At 37.7% G+C, this 14,625-nt stretch overlaps 1 protein-coding gene across 1 annotated transcript in view; it reads right to left on the bottom strand.

The window, feature by feature from the left end:
- The window catches only part of ASXL2 (ASXL transcriptional regulator 2), a 133,105-nt gene that overhangs the window by 43,079 nt on the left and 75,401 nt on the right, over positions 1 to 14,625 (bottom strand). Inside the window, exons 3-4 of the mRNA XM_060026977.1 lie at positions 9,592 to 9,700; positions 5,846 to 5,996 (exon numbers count right to left, since the gene is read on the bottom strand). Coding sequence (XP_059882960.1) covers positions 5,846 to 5,996; positions 9,592 to 9,700 — 260 coding nt within the window. The remainder of the gene's footprint in view (positions 1 to 5,845; positions 5,997 to 9,591; positions 9,701 to 14,625) is intronic.

Raw genomic sequence — 14,625 nt, 5'->3', positions numbered from 1 at the left:
ACTAATCATCAAAGATATGAAAGTCAAAACCATAATGAGATATCACCTCACACTTGTCAGAACAGCTATCATCAAAAAGACAGCAAATAACAAGTGCTGGCGAGGATGTGGAGAAACGAAACCCTCATGTACTGTTAGTGGGAATGTAAATTGGTGCAGCCACTATGGAAAAACAGAACAAAGATTCCTCAAAAAATTAAAAATAGAACTACCACATGATCCAGCAGTTCCACTCCTGGGTATTTATCCAAACAAAACAAAAACATAATCAGGAAAGATATATGCACCCCTATGTTCACTTCAGCATTATTTATAACAGCCAAGATATGGAAGCAATCTAAGTGCCCACCAACAGATGAATGGATAAAGAAGATGTGCTATGTATGTATGCATGTACGTACAAACACACAGCACATGCACACACACACACACAACGTGGCACATTACTCAGCAATAAAAAAGAATGAAATCTTGTCACCATGTGTGGCAACAATGATGGATCCAGAGGGCATATTATACTAAATGAAGCCAGAAGAACAAAGACAAATACTGTATGATTTCACTTATATGTGGAACCTAAAAAACAAAACAAATGAACAACCAAAACTAAACAGAAACAGAATGGGAACTCCTTGGCAGTCCAATGGTAAGGACTTGGCACTTTCACTGCCGTGGCCCAAGTTCAATCCCTGGTCAGGGAACTAAGATCCTGTAAGCTGTGCATTGTGGCCAAAAAAAAAACAAAAAAACCCCAAAAAAACCCAGAAACAGACCCACAGATATGGAGAACAAACAGGTGGTTGCCAGAGGGGAGAGTGGTGGTGAGGGGAAGAAAGAAACAGGTGAGGCAGATTAAGAGGTACAAACTTTGTTACCAAATAAATGAGCCACAGGTATGTAATATATCCTACCCTATGGGGAATATAGTCAATAATGGTATAATATCTTTGGTGACAGAGGACAACTAGACTTATCATGGTTATCATTCTGAAATACAGAAATATGGAATCACTATGTTTTGTACCAGGAACTGACAGTGTTGTAGGTCAACTATACTTCAAAAACAAACTCATAGAAAAAATGATCAGATTTGTGATTACCAGAGGTGGGGAGGTTGCGGGGACTGATGAAGGTACAAACTTCCAGTTAGAAGATAAATAAGTACTAGGGATGTAATGTACAACATGATAAATACAATTAATACCACTGTATGTTATACATGAAAGTTAAGAAAGTACACCCTGAAAGTTCTCATCACAAGGAAAAAAAATTTATTTATTTATTTTTTGGCGGTACGCGGGCCTCTCACTGTTGTGGCCTCTCCCGTTGCAGAGCACAGGCTCCAGACGCGCAGGCTCAGCGGCCATGGCTCACGGGCCCAGCTGCTCCGCGGCATGTGGGATCTTCCCGGACCGGGGCACGAACCTGTGTCCGCTGCATCGGCAGACGAACTCTCAACCACTGCGCCACCAGGGAAGCCCATGACATACAGTTTTAATGCAATCCCGATCAAAATCCTAGCAGGTTAATGGGAGCGGGGCATGTGAAAACTGACTAGCTGATTCTAAAATTTACATGGAAATGAGATGAGCCAAAAGAACCAAAAACTCCTGAAAACCAAAGAGCTTAAAACTCTTTGGTTCTGCAAATAAACTAACTGCTTAAACAACAGTTCTCAAGATTATATCCTGAACTACTAGTCCTCCAATGTGGATGGCGCAACAGAGTCAAAAGCACTCATTTAAGAACTTATTTAGTATCTGATTAGAAACAAAAATGCTTGCTTTCATATAAACATATAGACATAACAAAAGATTAACAAGTTCTGATCAAAAGCACTCATTATTTGATTTAAAAAACCAAAAATGTCACACACAAAAACCAAACAGCGACCTAGTAGAGATCTTTTTAAACTCAAATTTAAGAGTTTTCAGAAAAATATTTGAAACAAATTTTAGAACTGAGGCTTATTAAAGCCAGTTTTACACAGTTTACTGGAAGTAGTTTCAGGCTGTTGGATACTTATGTACCATCCCCTGAGTATAAGATCATAAGGTACCATCTTTCAGATACATTATAGCACTGGGAATTTTCCATTTCAACAAATGATTAACATATTGAACAAGGTCAAAAGGGTAATGGACTATTCATATTAGATGCATTTGAATTAAAAGCTTTAGTAAATAATCTCTGACTTAGCATTTTAGTTTCTCCTGAAGACATTCAATGGGCCCCTCTGAAGTATTAGAGACACTATCAGAAATAATGGAGCAGTAATATCAAAATTGAAATTGAGCTTTATATAGTTGAAGGATTAATAGTTGAAAGAGTGCATGGTCAAAAACAGCAATCCTTCTCTTAAGGGAGAGTTTTATTTTCACAGTAGTCTTTCTTTAGAGGAACTTCATTTCCAGAAGTAACAGACGGTTTTAGTTCTAAATCCCTTCTCCTCACACCAAGTACGGTCTACTCCAAACTGAGCAGGCTGTGGCTCCTGATTACATTCGAACAGTCCCCTAACCAAAGATGAAGAGGTCTTACCTGAACACCTTCCCTTGCTTCTGGGTACCCTAACTATCCAAGTCCTAGTAGTGTAGCTGTCTTTAATACATGACAAAGCTAAAACCTCCAACTCAGACACTAATCACCCCAGGAGAGAAGAGAGCATCTCTCCCAAAGGTCTCTCACCATGTAAGTTAACTTTGCCCAAAGGAGTTTTTCTCTCCAGTATACTTTTTAAAGGTGACATTTCTCTCTCTATATAATCATCACTATTCAGTAACTTAACACATATATAAATGCTGTTAGAGGGCAGACAGGTCTACGGTATTTTAAGTAACCCCAAACACACTATGTATCAAATTCCTGAAGCAGTAAAATTAACATGAGCTCATGTTCCTGGAAAGAATTAGTAACACCTTATAAGTGAAAAAGCATATTTCACTTAATTTTTTTTTTGACATTTTGAAAGCAGACCAAAATTTAACAAAACTTTTTTCAGAAGATAAAAATAATGCTTTTGCAGTTGCTTCATGCTGCACTATTTATATTTTAGGGGAAAGGCAGAGACTTCACTTAGCTACAGTCCTACAAAAAAGCAACAGAAAAGTTGATTTTAATCATTTTTCTGGCGTTATTCCATCTTACCTTGGATTGGAATTCCAAAAAGCTCGTCTCTGAACATTGTTTCCTGTCTGAAAATTAGGAACCAGAACTACAAACTTCTAAGTTCTTCCACCTTACACAGAAATCAATAAACCAGTGTTAACATTGGACTGAATTTCAAAGTTCTATTCTCTGTCCCTATCTGGCTAAAAGGTATACCTATATCAAGAGTTTCTATTGATTTCCAACTAGAAGTATCAGTTTTGCTGTCAGAGCTCTTTATTTTTGTACATAAAAGGAAGTGGGTTTTGATACCATCTCAGTGTTCTTCCTGTCTTACAATGCATTTGAAATAAAGTGATGTCAGATTGAGAGTAAAAGCCCTAAATAAGAAAAAGGAATAGGCGCATTTAGTTTGTTTTACCTTTATTAACTGCAACTGACTTAGAACTGCTGTGCAGCACGCTGCTACTATCACTGCTAACTACAAGTTTTCCATTTTAACTTGCACTGGACTACAAAAACATTCATAAATATATAATATAAACCTAAAATTCTACATTTCTATGCCTATGTCATATGCATGACCCATGAATGAGAGAAGCACATCCTATGAGAGACTAAATCATTCTTCATTATTGCTAGCTCAGCATTTATCCATTTCTGAAGACTATGAGAGCTGCTAGAGTAGTTAGCATGTCCATATGCCATCATGTGCACCTCTCATCTCCACCTTCCAAACACCACATAAAGGCCATTCTATACTCAGTTTAATAGGCTACAATCAGAAAAGATCTTTACTGAACATCTCATCTTAATGTAAACTGAGGCTAAGTAATATTGTGACAATTTCTAGAAGAATGAATCAGAGGCAGTTCAAAAATAGTTTATGTGGACCACAATTTTGAATTTGCTGTTACCTTGCTGTTAATATCTTCTATTATTATGCCAAGGGTGGGGCAAGGTTATACTATTTTAATCTACCCATTAAGCTACAGACAATGGGGTTCTATTGTTATTTTAAATCCTCCCGTATCATAATACATTTAGAGAGAGCCTTTCACAACCACGTAACAACCACTACTTCAAACAGCCACTGCAGTTATAAAGCAGAAACTGACACACCATTGTAAAGCAATTATACTCCAATAAAGATGTTAAAAAAACAAAAACAAACAGCCACTGCAGCATATGAGCTACTGAAAAGCAAAGACTTCCACAACCAAGGTTTTGTTCCCAGTTTACTAGTCAGACCTCCTTTAGTATCGACTTCCCTGTTTCCAGCCACATCCAGAAATTATGAATCTAGCTGTCTCTCTTGCCTGATGACTTGGCTTGGTTCCTAATCCTAGATCAACAATTCCCAAACTTAAAAAGAAAAATTTAAACTGGGGAGAAGCCGAGGAGAGACAGAGCCCTTAATACTTTTGGCTCCATCCTTCCAAAAACAGAGGTCTTTAGTACACTCTGAGAAACGTAAAGTCCTGGACACATTTCCTTTCACTACTGACAGGAATTACTTTAAAAAACACATATCAAGAATATGTCACAGGTCCCAACCTTGCCTTGCCTTTATTCCATTTGTTCCTAACACATGATGTCTGAGCTGCTCTCTAAGTGGTTGTGATCTTAAAGCTAGGATCCTCTGGTTTCAAAATTTGCCCAACTTGCAAGTGTAGTAGCTGTATGAGAGAGCACAGATAATGTCACCAATTACCTAAATCTTCTCCAGGAGTAGCACACACATTAACACAGAAATGATAATAAAGAAGATGATTTTTCTGTTATAGTTCAAAATCAATAGTTCTACAGGTACTTAAAATTAATGAGTCAAGTATTCCAACAAGCATCACTCTAACTTCTAGACCCAAAGGCAACTCACCTATGACTCAAACGTAAGAGGTCATCCAAGCTAGGGAAACTCCTGGATGTCTATTTTGCTCTGGAATATCACTATATCAGTCCTTATAAAGGAACCAGCATGAGCTGGCTTAAAATCTGCCCCACCATGTATGGCTAAATTTATCAATATTGGGATAAAAACGATTTGCCCTCTTCAAAAAGACTCTTGACAAGGAGTTACAAATAATTAGAAGAAGAGGTAATAAAATGTATCCTTAAGTGGAAAATTCATCCCAGGGAAGCTGCAGCAACAAAGATATTATTCCCTAAAGAAAGTTTTTGGGTAAGCTATGAAGCAGAAACCAAGCAGGAGATGAGAGCAAAGACCAGCAGACTAAATTTAGTCTTTGCCAGTAGAAATGAAAAGCATTGCTTTCCTAGTAAGGAGAGAGTTCTTAGAGCAATTAAGTCCTCAAATTTTAAAAGAAAGCATTAGAGAGGCAAATAAAATAAGAGCATCCTAAAAAAGGCTACGGGCAGCCAAGAGCTAAAAATAAACACCGGTAAAACCCAGAGCCATGTTATCCAATGTGATGGCCACTGGCCACATGTAGCTATTTAAATTTTAGTTAAAATAAAATTACAAATTCAGTTCCTCTGTCACACTAGCTATATTTCAAGTGCTCAAAAGACACATGTAGCTAGTGGCTACTTTGTTGAGTTGGACAGCGTAGATGCAGAACACTTCCATCACTGCAGGAAATTCCACGGGACAGTACTGATCTAACTGGTAAGGGAAAGAGACTAACTGACGTGGGGTCTAGAAAAAGAGGAACTATTAACAAGGGCATTTGTCCTACAGCATTCAGTACTTTATGGAGGGATCAGGTGGATTTACCTTTCCTTTTCCACCTGCTCTTTTTTCCCTCCTTGTTGCTGCCACCATCACTGCTGCTGCTGCTGTTCTCAGAACTCTGGGAATCTGACTGACCATCACTGCTTTCTTCTGAACCTTCTGATAGCTCTTTCACCCCATCCGGCACATCTTTCTGAAAATGTAGGCATCCAATTAGGATTAATCATTACCATTTCAGCAAATAGGAATTAAATTTCTGATATGCATTGTTGTGACTTTTAATTGTGCTGATTAATTTTTAGTATCATAAAATTCAGTAGCAGAACCAGCAATAATTTCTGAATTCCTGTCATCTCTCTTCTTTGGGTCAAATTAGTTAATGCTTCCATCCATACTCAAAGATAAAAAATATACATGACAATCTTATGCAGGCACAACACAGAGGCTTAAATTGGACAAAAAACTTGGTATATTTAAATCCAGGTAAATGATGAAATGTTCAGGATAAAATCTATATAATAACAATTTTTAAAAATGTATGTACACCCATCATCCATGTAATATATATATATATATATATATATTTGTGTGTATGTAAGTACCATTACGTATTATAAAAAGTCTGGATAGCAAGTGATAGTGCATTATTTGAATCTAACTGGTTCCAAAAATTGGTAAGTAGCAAGAGTCAAACACAAAAGGAATGGTTTAAAAAAAAAAAAAAATCACACGAATCTTTGGTTTCTGCACTGGACAGTGAGAATGCTAATCAGAAAGGACACCTGTGTCAGCCACAGTATGTGAGAGATATAACAAGGTAGTTGTAAGATCAAGAACTAGGAAATTAAGACTTTGGGGGTTTGAATTCTGGCTTTATCTTCTCCTAATTATGCAGCCTTGGTCAAAGTCTTAAACTCTCATGCCTCAGTTTCCCTGTCTATAAGATGGGGTGACAGTACCTACCTTAAAAGATCATTCTGAAATTAAATGAGTTAATAAATATAAGATGCTTAGAACAAGGCCTGGCATATGATAAGAGCTCAATAAATATTAGCTACTATGTATTTATGTAGTATGTGAAATATATACATATAAATAAACACATTAGTGAATGTTATTTCTGAGTTATAAAACTATGGATGATTCTTTTTTCTTCTCAATATATTTTTTGTTTGCCCACATAATTTGTTTTTATAATCAGATAAAAAGTAATTCTGACACATGACCCTCCTACCTATAACTAGTACTCACAACATTACAGTCAAGATAGTAACCTCTGATCTAATAAGGAACTGTTTTTTTCCACTTACGTTTATACTCTAGTGCCATTTCACATGTTATACACTTTCTTAAAATACATATCCTTTCCTTCAAAATACAGGAAACTTTTATAGAGTTAGTTGCAAACAAGACCTCTTGATCTGTAAGTTCAACACGCACTTTAAATACAAATATAACTGTCTTCTTCTTTTTTTTTTTTTTCCCGGTACACGGGCCTCTCACTGTTGTGGCCTCTCCCGTTGCGGAGCACAGGCTCTGGACACGCAGGCTCAGCGGCCATGGCTCACGGGCCCAGCCGCTCCGCGGCATGTGGGATCCTCCCGGACCGGGGCACGAACCCATGTCCCCTGCATTGGCAGGTGGACTCTCAACCACTGAGCCACCAGGGAAGCCCCCCCTAACTGTCTTCTTAAACTTGTGATCCCTCCAGGATCAACTCATGCCCCAAATCTTAGAATCACTGCACCCCTTCTTTTACCCACTCCAAATAGTTTACGTTTCATTTCTCTAATGTTCCTTGCCTCCATCTCTTTCACCACTCTCACAGTTTAGGCCAATTATCTCTTCCAAACAATCATAACCATCCTTTTGACAAATTTTCTTGCTTTACTCTTAAGTGTATCCTACTTGAATTATCTTCCTAAACATGATTTGATCATGCTATTCTCCAAAAAAACCTCTGCCGTTTCCTCAACACATACCTACCCTCCCTCCTTCTCTTTCTTAACCGCTCAGTCAGGTTTTCAAAAGCCTCCAAAGTTTGTTCTTCACCTAACATTTACCCCATCCTGACTCCTTACCACACTAGCCCACACACAGATTATGGTCTAACCACTCCAATTTACTTTCAAATCCATTCTGAATCCTTTTATCTGTGCCTTTGCTTAAGCTATTCCCTTGTTATGGAAGGCCCTTCCTTCCATTATTTATCGGCCAAAGTTCAACTCAAATTTTACAACTTTAAAACAACAGAAAAACAAACTAAATCTTCCAGATCCCTTTATTCGAGGTTCATCTTTACTTCTCTATGCTCTCACAGTACTTTACAGCACTGTGTGTTTTGTGAGCATGCTATTATTTCAGTAACTATGTGAGCTGCAAGAGATCAGGGACCATAGTTTATCCTTCTTTATAGCCTCTACAGTGTCAGGTATAGAATAGGCATTTAATAAATGTTATTAACAATACAGAAGGTCTAGAACAACTAAAACCTAAAAGAAACACAGAAAGCTCTATGTGGGACTAGATCCCTGTAACCCTGTGAAGTTCAACAAGGTGTTTTAAAAGGAGGTATTATGGGTAAGTTAGATCTTTTTAATGTTAGTGGGCTACACACAACCAGTGAGCACAGAGATGACTACAGCCAAAACTAAAAAGGTAAGAGGGGACAGAGTCCCACATACACATGGACATGGTCATTGCATGCCAAGCATTAATTCTCCTTCTGCTGATAAATTTTCTTTGGGAAACAACCCTTGCCTCAATTCATCAGGCTTGAGAGGGCTTAACCACACTTTCACATCAAGGGTGATCATGAACTTAAGAGTGGCCAATCAGAAGACTCCATATGTTTGGTAACGGCAATCATTCTGGTATAGGCACATGGGCCAAGCCAAACCAATTAAGCCACATCAGAACTAACTAAAGGGCTCCGGCTTCAGTTCCTGAGACTCCTTCTCTCCAGACTTACAGATTGCAGAGTGGGGGCTGGGAGTGAAGTCATGTACCATGAGGAGAGGGCCTGCCTGAGACTGAAGCCAAAAGAAAGCGGAGAGACCCATCCCTGATGACAATCATTTGAGCTCCCGAATTCAGGCTGAGTTTCCCTAGAATTTTCAGTTATGTGAACTAATAACTTCTCTGTTTCACTCAAGCTCATTTGAGTTGGTTTTTCTGTTTGTAACCGAAAGGACACTGATAAGTCAAGGTCCCTTTTTAGTGCAGAAATTAGAACTTAGCAAGCCTGTTATGGTAAAAGAACATGGGAATTCAGTCAGATATGGATTCATATTCTGGTTCTGATACTATCTGGCCAACACTGAGCAAGAAAATCCAATCTTCTGAACTTTGGCTTTCTCTATCATAATAAAGGAATAATAAACACAACTCTGCATTGTAATGGAGAATTAAATCAGAAAGTAATATAAAGCATCAAGGCTGTATACTCCACAGTAATACTCATTATTATTTAAATATGTGACACCCTTTAAAAGTCACTGGAAGTCATTTTCATTTCATCCTTTCAAAAAAATACTATGGCAAAGAATGAAAAAAAAAAAAACTATGGCAAAGAATGAAAAATGAAGTTACTTCTCCAATCTACCTACAGATGGTTACAGAGTAATTAAAAAAAAAAATGTATTGGATACAGGATTGAAAATTTTACCTCTTCCTGAAAATAAGCTCTTCAAGAACAGAATTCTGTCTCTATGATGGAAGTATTATTCATTACACGTAGTTACTTCCTGTTTTCACTTTTAAAATGACTCCCTAACAAAAATATTTACCTTCAAAGTATACACTCCCATTCTACCTGGAACCTTATAGAAGATGCCCTCTTCACCTCGGGAGTTTGTGTGCAGCATTGCATTCAGGCATGCAAGAGGGGAAGTTCCACTGCCAAAAAAAAAAAAAAGAGAGAGAGAGAGAACACAATGATTAGTTTCTGTCTCTGAATATCCTATGTAACACTGAATTAAGATAAAATTAACAAATCAACACTCATTTGACATAAACACATTTTATAAACTATAAAAAGTCTATAAATCTAGAAAGGCTGCCATGGAGAAAATGGATGTAAAATTCCTTCCCAGTTATCTAAAGAAAAAATAATTCTATAATTTTCTTAATCCCAATTTAGCATCTAACATTTCAGTCAAGACAAATTTCTCTCACAGAAGCATCACAAATATATCTCTAAAGATTCTATTTCACTTACAATTTTATTTGTTAATACACCTCAATAAAGCTGAAAAAAAATTTTTTAATCTATTTCATTTAGCATAAGCCTTAAATGCCCAGAAGTAAAACAGGGAAGAAAAAGAAAACACACACAGAAATAAATAATATTAATCTCCCTGCATACTGCTGCACCAGACTGAATCTGAGTTATGGAACGAACACATTTCCATGCTCCCTTTTTTTAAATTGAGATATCATTGACATGTAACATTGTATTAGTGTCAGGTGTAAAATATAATGATTCCATAGTTATCTATATTACGATGGTCTTTAGACCTATCATAAGACCACTTTAAAAGACATAAAGCAGGCTTTGGAATATTCATCTTCTATGTAGAAACCTGGTTAAAAGTTTACTAATTCTAATATACATTTATCATATTTTCTAGAGTTTTAGGTATATAATAAATTATCTGTTGAAAATATACATATATCATTTTCCTTTCTAATTGTAATCAATTTCATTTTCCTATAGTAATATAAATGGAAATGTGTGGCATCCTTAAATTTAAAAAAAAAAACCAACTCACAATATCTGAGGGATAAGGCAACTTATTCGCACATTTCCGTATCTCCCATCTCAGTTCTCTGCTGGTACTACTCAATAACCCAAAGAAGCCTACTGGAAGAGGCTGCTAGATATCTTGGGTATCTAAAGATAAGAGTTCTCTGTGGGAGAGAGCAGGACCACTGTCTTTTGGTACTATGAAGGTGCTGAGGGTCAAAAACTGAAAAGATGGGGACTTCCCTGGTGGCGCAGTGGTTAAGAATCCGCCTGCCAATGCAGGGGACACTGGTTCGAGCCCTGGTCCAGGAAGATCCCACATGCCACGGAGCAACTAAGCCCGTGCGCCACAACTACTGAGCCTGCGCTCTAGAGCCTGCGAGCCACAACTACTGAGCCTGTGTACCACAACTACTGAAGCCCACGCACCTAGAGCCCATGCTCCACACTCGCTGCAGCTAGAAAAAGCCCGCTAATAGCAGCGAAGACCCAACGCAGCCATAAATAAATAAATAAGTAAATAAATAAAATAAAATAAACTGAAAAGATGGAGGACAACAAAGAAAATAAAGGAAAACCTTTTGTTAAAGAAAATGATGAGGAGACTTCCCTGGTGGCACAGTGGTTAAGACTCCGTGCTCCCAATGCAGGGGGCCTGGGTTCGATCTCTGGTCAGGGAACTAGATCCCACATGCATGCCGTAACTAAGAGTTTGCATGCCACAACTAAGGAGCCCATGAGCCGCAACTAAGGAGCTTGCCTGACGCAACTAAGACCCAGGCCAATCAAACAAGTAAATAAATAAAATATTAAAAAAAAAAGAAAAAGAGGGACTTCCCTGGTGGCGCAGTGGTTAAGAATCTGCCTACCAATGCAGGGGACACGGGTTTGAGCCCTGGTCCGGGAAGATCCCACATGCCGCGGAGCAACTAAGCCCGTGTGCCACAACTACTGAGCCTACACTCTAGAGCCCACAAGCCACAACTACTGAAGCCTGCTTGCCCAAAGCCCGTGCTCTGCAACAAGAAAAGCCACCACAATGAGAAGCCTGCGCCCCACAACGAAGAGTATGCCCCTCTCGCCACAATTAGAGAGAGCCCACACACAGCAACAAAGACCCAACGGAGGTAAAAATAAAAATTAATTAATTAATTAAAAAGAAAAAGAAGGGCTTCCCTGGTGGCGCAGTGGTTGGGAGTCCGCCTGCCGATGCAGGGGACATGGGTTCGTGCCACGGTCCGGGAGGATCCCACGTGCCATGGAGCGGCTTGACCCGTGGGCCATGGCCGCTGGGCCTGCGTGTCCGGAGCCTGTGCTCCGCGAAGGGAGAGGCCACGGCAGTGAGAGGTCCGCGTACCTCAAAAAAAAAAAAAAGAAAAAGAAAAAGAAAAACACTGAGTATCTCCAGGCTGATTTTCAGTTATGTTTCTCTAATTTAGATATTTCCATGTTAAAAATACACATAATGCCATTCTAGTCAAAACTCCCAAGTTTGTATCAAATAAACATATAAGAATTGCCAAGAAATTTCTGGGAAATAAATGATGAGAGACTTGCTTAAGAAGATATTAAAATGTACTCTAAGCACATTATTAGAATATTAGTGAATAATGAATTATTGAATTGAATAATTATTGAATAATAATAATTAAATTAGAGTTTTATTGAAGCAATGTGTTTCTGGGACAGGATAAACAGGCAAATGTTCACTCTTACAGACTGCTGGTGGAACGAAATAGAAAATATAGAAACAGATCACAATAAATGTAAAAGGTACTATTTCTGTGCAGCAGGAAGAAGACTGAGTTATGACACGGTCACCTGTGGTGAGAATCTTTCTCTTCCCCTAAGCAGTATGAGAAAATAATACGTAAGACTTTCAGTCATATGACCATGAGGGGAGTATCTGGAATTTGGGTGGAACAACACAAAGGAGAGAGAAAGGAAGGGCTAGGTAAGGATTATAGAGGAAAACTCAACACCCAAAAAGGCAGACCTGAGAAAAGAGGAAAACAGCAACATTCTTTTTTTTAGCAATATTAGTTATGCCACTGTATCCAGGCTTGCCTTAAGCCAGTCCCACCTTTGGAATTTTGTTGAGGTTTTAAGTCACAAACAACCGAGAGAGTCCTAAATAAAATAGTTTATTTAATAATTAATTAAATAATTATTTAATTCTCACAGCTTATATAAAAACATATTCCAAATGGATTCAAGGCCAAAATATAAAAAGTAGAAGGAAAACAGTATAACCTACAGTATAGAGCAACCTTTCTACATAAAAGAGAAAAAAACCCAAACCACAAAAGAAAACCTTAATAACTAAATAAAAATAAAAATTTCTGTACAGGAAAAAAAATCATCAACAAAACTATACCAAGCATACCTAAAAGAGCTTTCTAGGAAAATACAAACAACCAATTAGAAAAAAATGGATAAAGGATATGAAAATGCAATATAAATGGCCAACAGAATACATGAAAAGCTGCCCAAACTTTACAGTGGTTAAAGGAAAACAAATGAAACCGAGACACCACTGGTCAGACTTGTAAAAATCAAATATATTCAGGTCTTTGTTAGCAGTACTGTACTAAGGTCAGTTTCCTGGTTTTGATATTGTACTGTAGTTATATAAGACATTACCACTGGAGGAAGCAGGGTGAGGTAGCCATGGGACTATTTTTATAATTTCCCATGAGTTTATAATTACTTTTTAAAAATGAATTGATAAAATCCATTGCAGGTAAGGTTATGGGGAAATGAGCACTCTTATATAGACTGTTGGTGGGACTGAAAACTGCTACCCCACCCCCCCATTTCTCAATTCTGCCTTAAGAAAGTAACACGCAAATATCCACTAAAATTAAAAATATTAGGGGCCACTGATGCAACATTCCCACTTCAATCTATCCTACAAAAATAAGGCCACAAAGACTTATGGACATCTATGCAAGGATTAACTCCAGCATTGTTAAAAGCGTCAAAACACTAAAAATGACCTCAAAGTCAGTAAGAGGATGGTTCACCATATGTTAGTAAGGTAACCAACAGGATATGAATCAATAACAGCAACATTAACAGCAAAAGGATTGCTAAATTCCAGGAAGCATTCTGGTTAGCCCTCACAACAATCCTTTGAAGTAAGCAAAATTATGACACCATTTTTACAAATGAACAAATGAATGTATTGAGGTGTTAAGTAAGCTGTTCAAGATCACACAGTGATTAGTCAATGGTGAAGCCAAGATTCCAGTAAGAAGAAAGAAAAGAGAAGCAGAACAGGAAAGAGACTGTTTAAAAAGAACATATAATCAAGTGAAAAGAAAACATGCTATAATCTGTAGTTCAATAACCTATCTGGGTAAAGCTTTGCCCCAATTTTTGGTATTCAATTTCAATATTAAGTACCAACTCTGTTTAGTACTGTTTACTAAGTACACAATAAACTAGGGTCTGTGGGGCCAAGGAGGAAAGCTTTCTTAGTTCAAAGTCTAATGGGAAAGACAGACAAGGGAATAAACTGCCACAAGCACCTGTAACCAGTGCTACCAATACAGACCGAAGTCCACAATCCCTGACCCCAAACACTTACGGCCAAATGTTTCAGACATAAAAATCTGTTTGGATTTTAGAAAGGCAACATGATATGCCATATACTATGTAATATCACCAGAGATTAGTGGCAGCAATCCCATAACCAAACACAGTGAAACACATCAATATTCACACTAAGTGGGAGAAACAAAGACTACATATAGTTTTATGTCAGTTTCAAGAGAAGGTGTTGTTGACAAATGAGGTTTGTTACCAAAAGACTAAAAAACTTTTTCAAGCATTTTGGATTTTGGAATTATAGAATCGAGAACACAGGCTTGTGTATATATAAAGTACTTTAGGTCAGAGAGAAAGAAACAATCTCTTCTAGGGCTTAGTACCTAGAACCAAAAACAAAACCAAACAAACAAAAAGCCAAAAAAAACAAACAAAAAAATCCCAACTCAATCAAACCAAAACAAAAAAAAACTCCTTACAGTAAAACCCATAAAAATGAAAGCAAATGGCACACATGTACATC

The sequence above is a fragment of the Delphinus delphis genome, chromosome 12 (genome assembly GCF_949987515.2).
Source record: "Delphinus delphis chromosome 12, mDelDel1.2, whole genome shotgun sequence".
In the NCBI taxonomy this organism is placed as follows: domain Eukaryota; kingdom Metazoa; phylum Chordata; class Mammalia; order Artiodactyla; family Delphinidae; genus Delphinus; species Delphinus delphis.
Note: the sequence above shows the minus strand (reverse complement) of the source record. Positions and strands in the feature narration are given on the sequence as shown.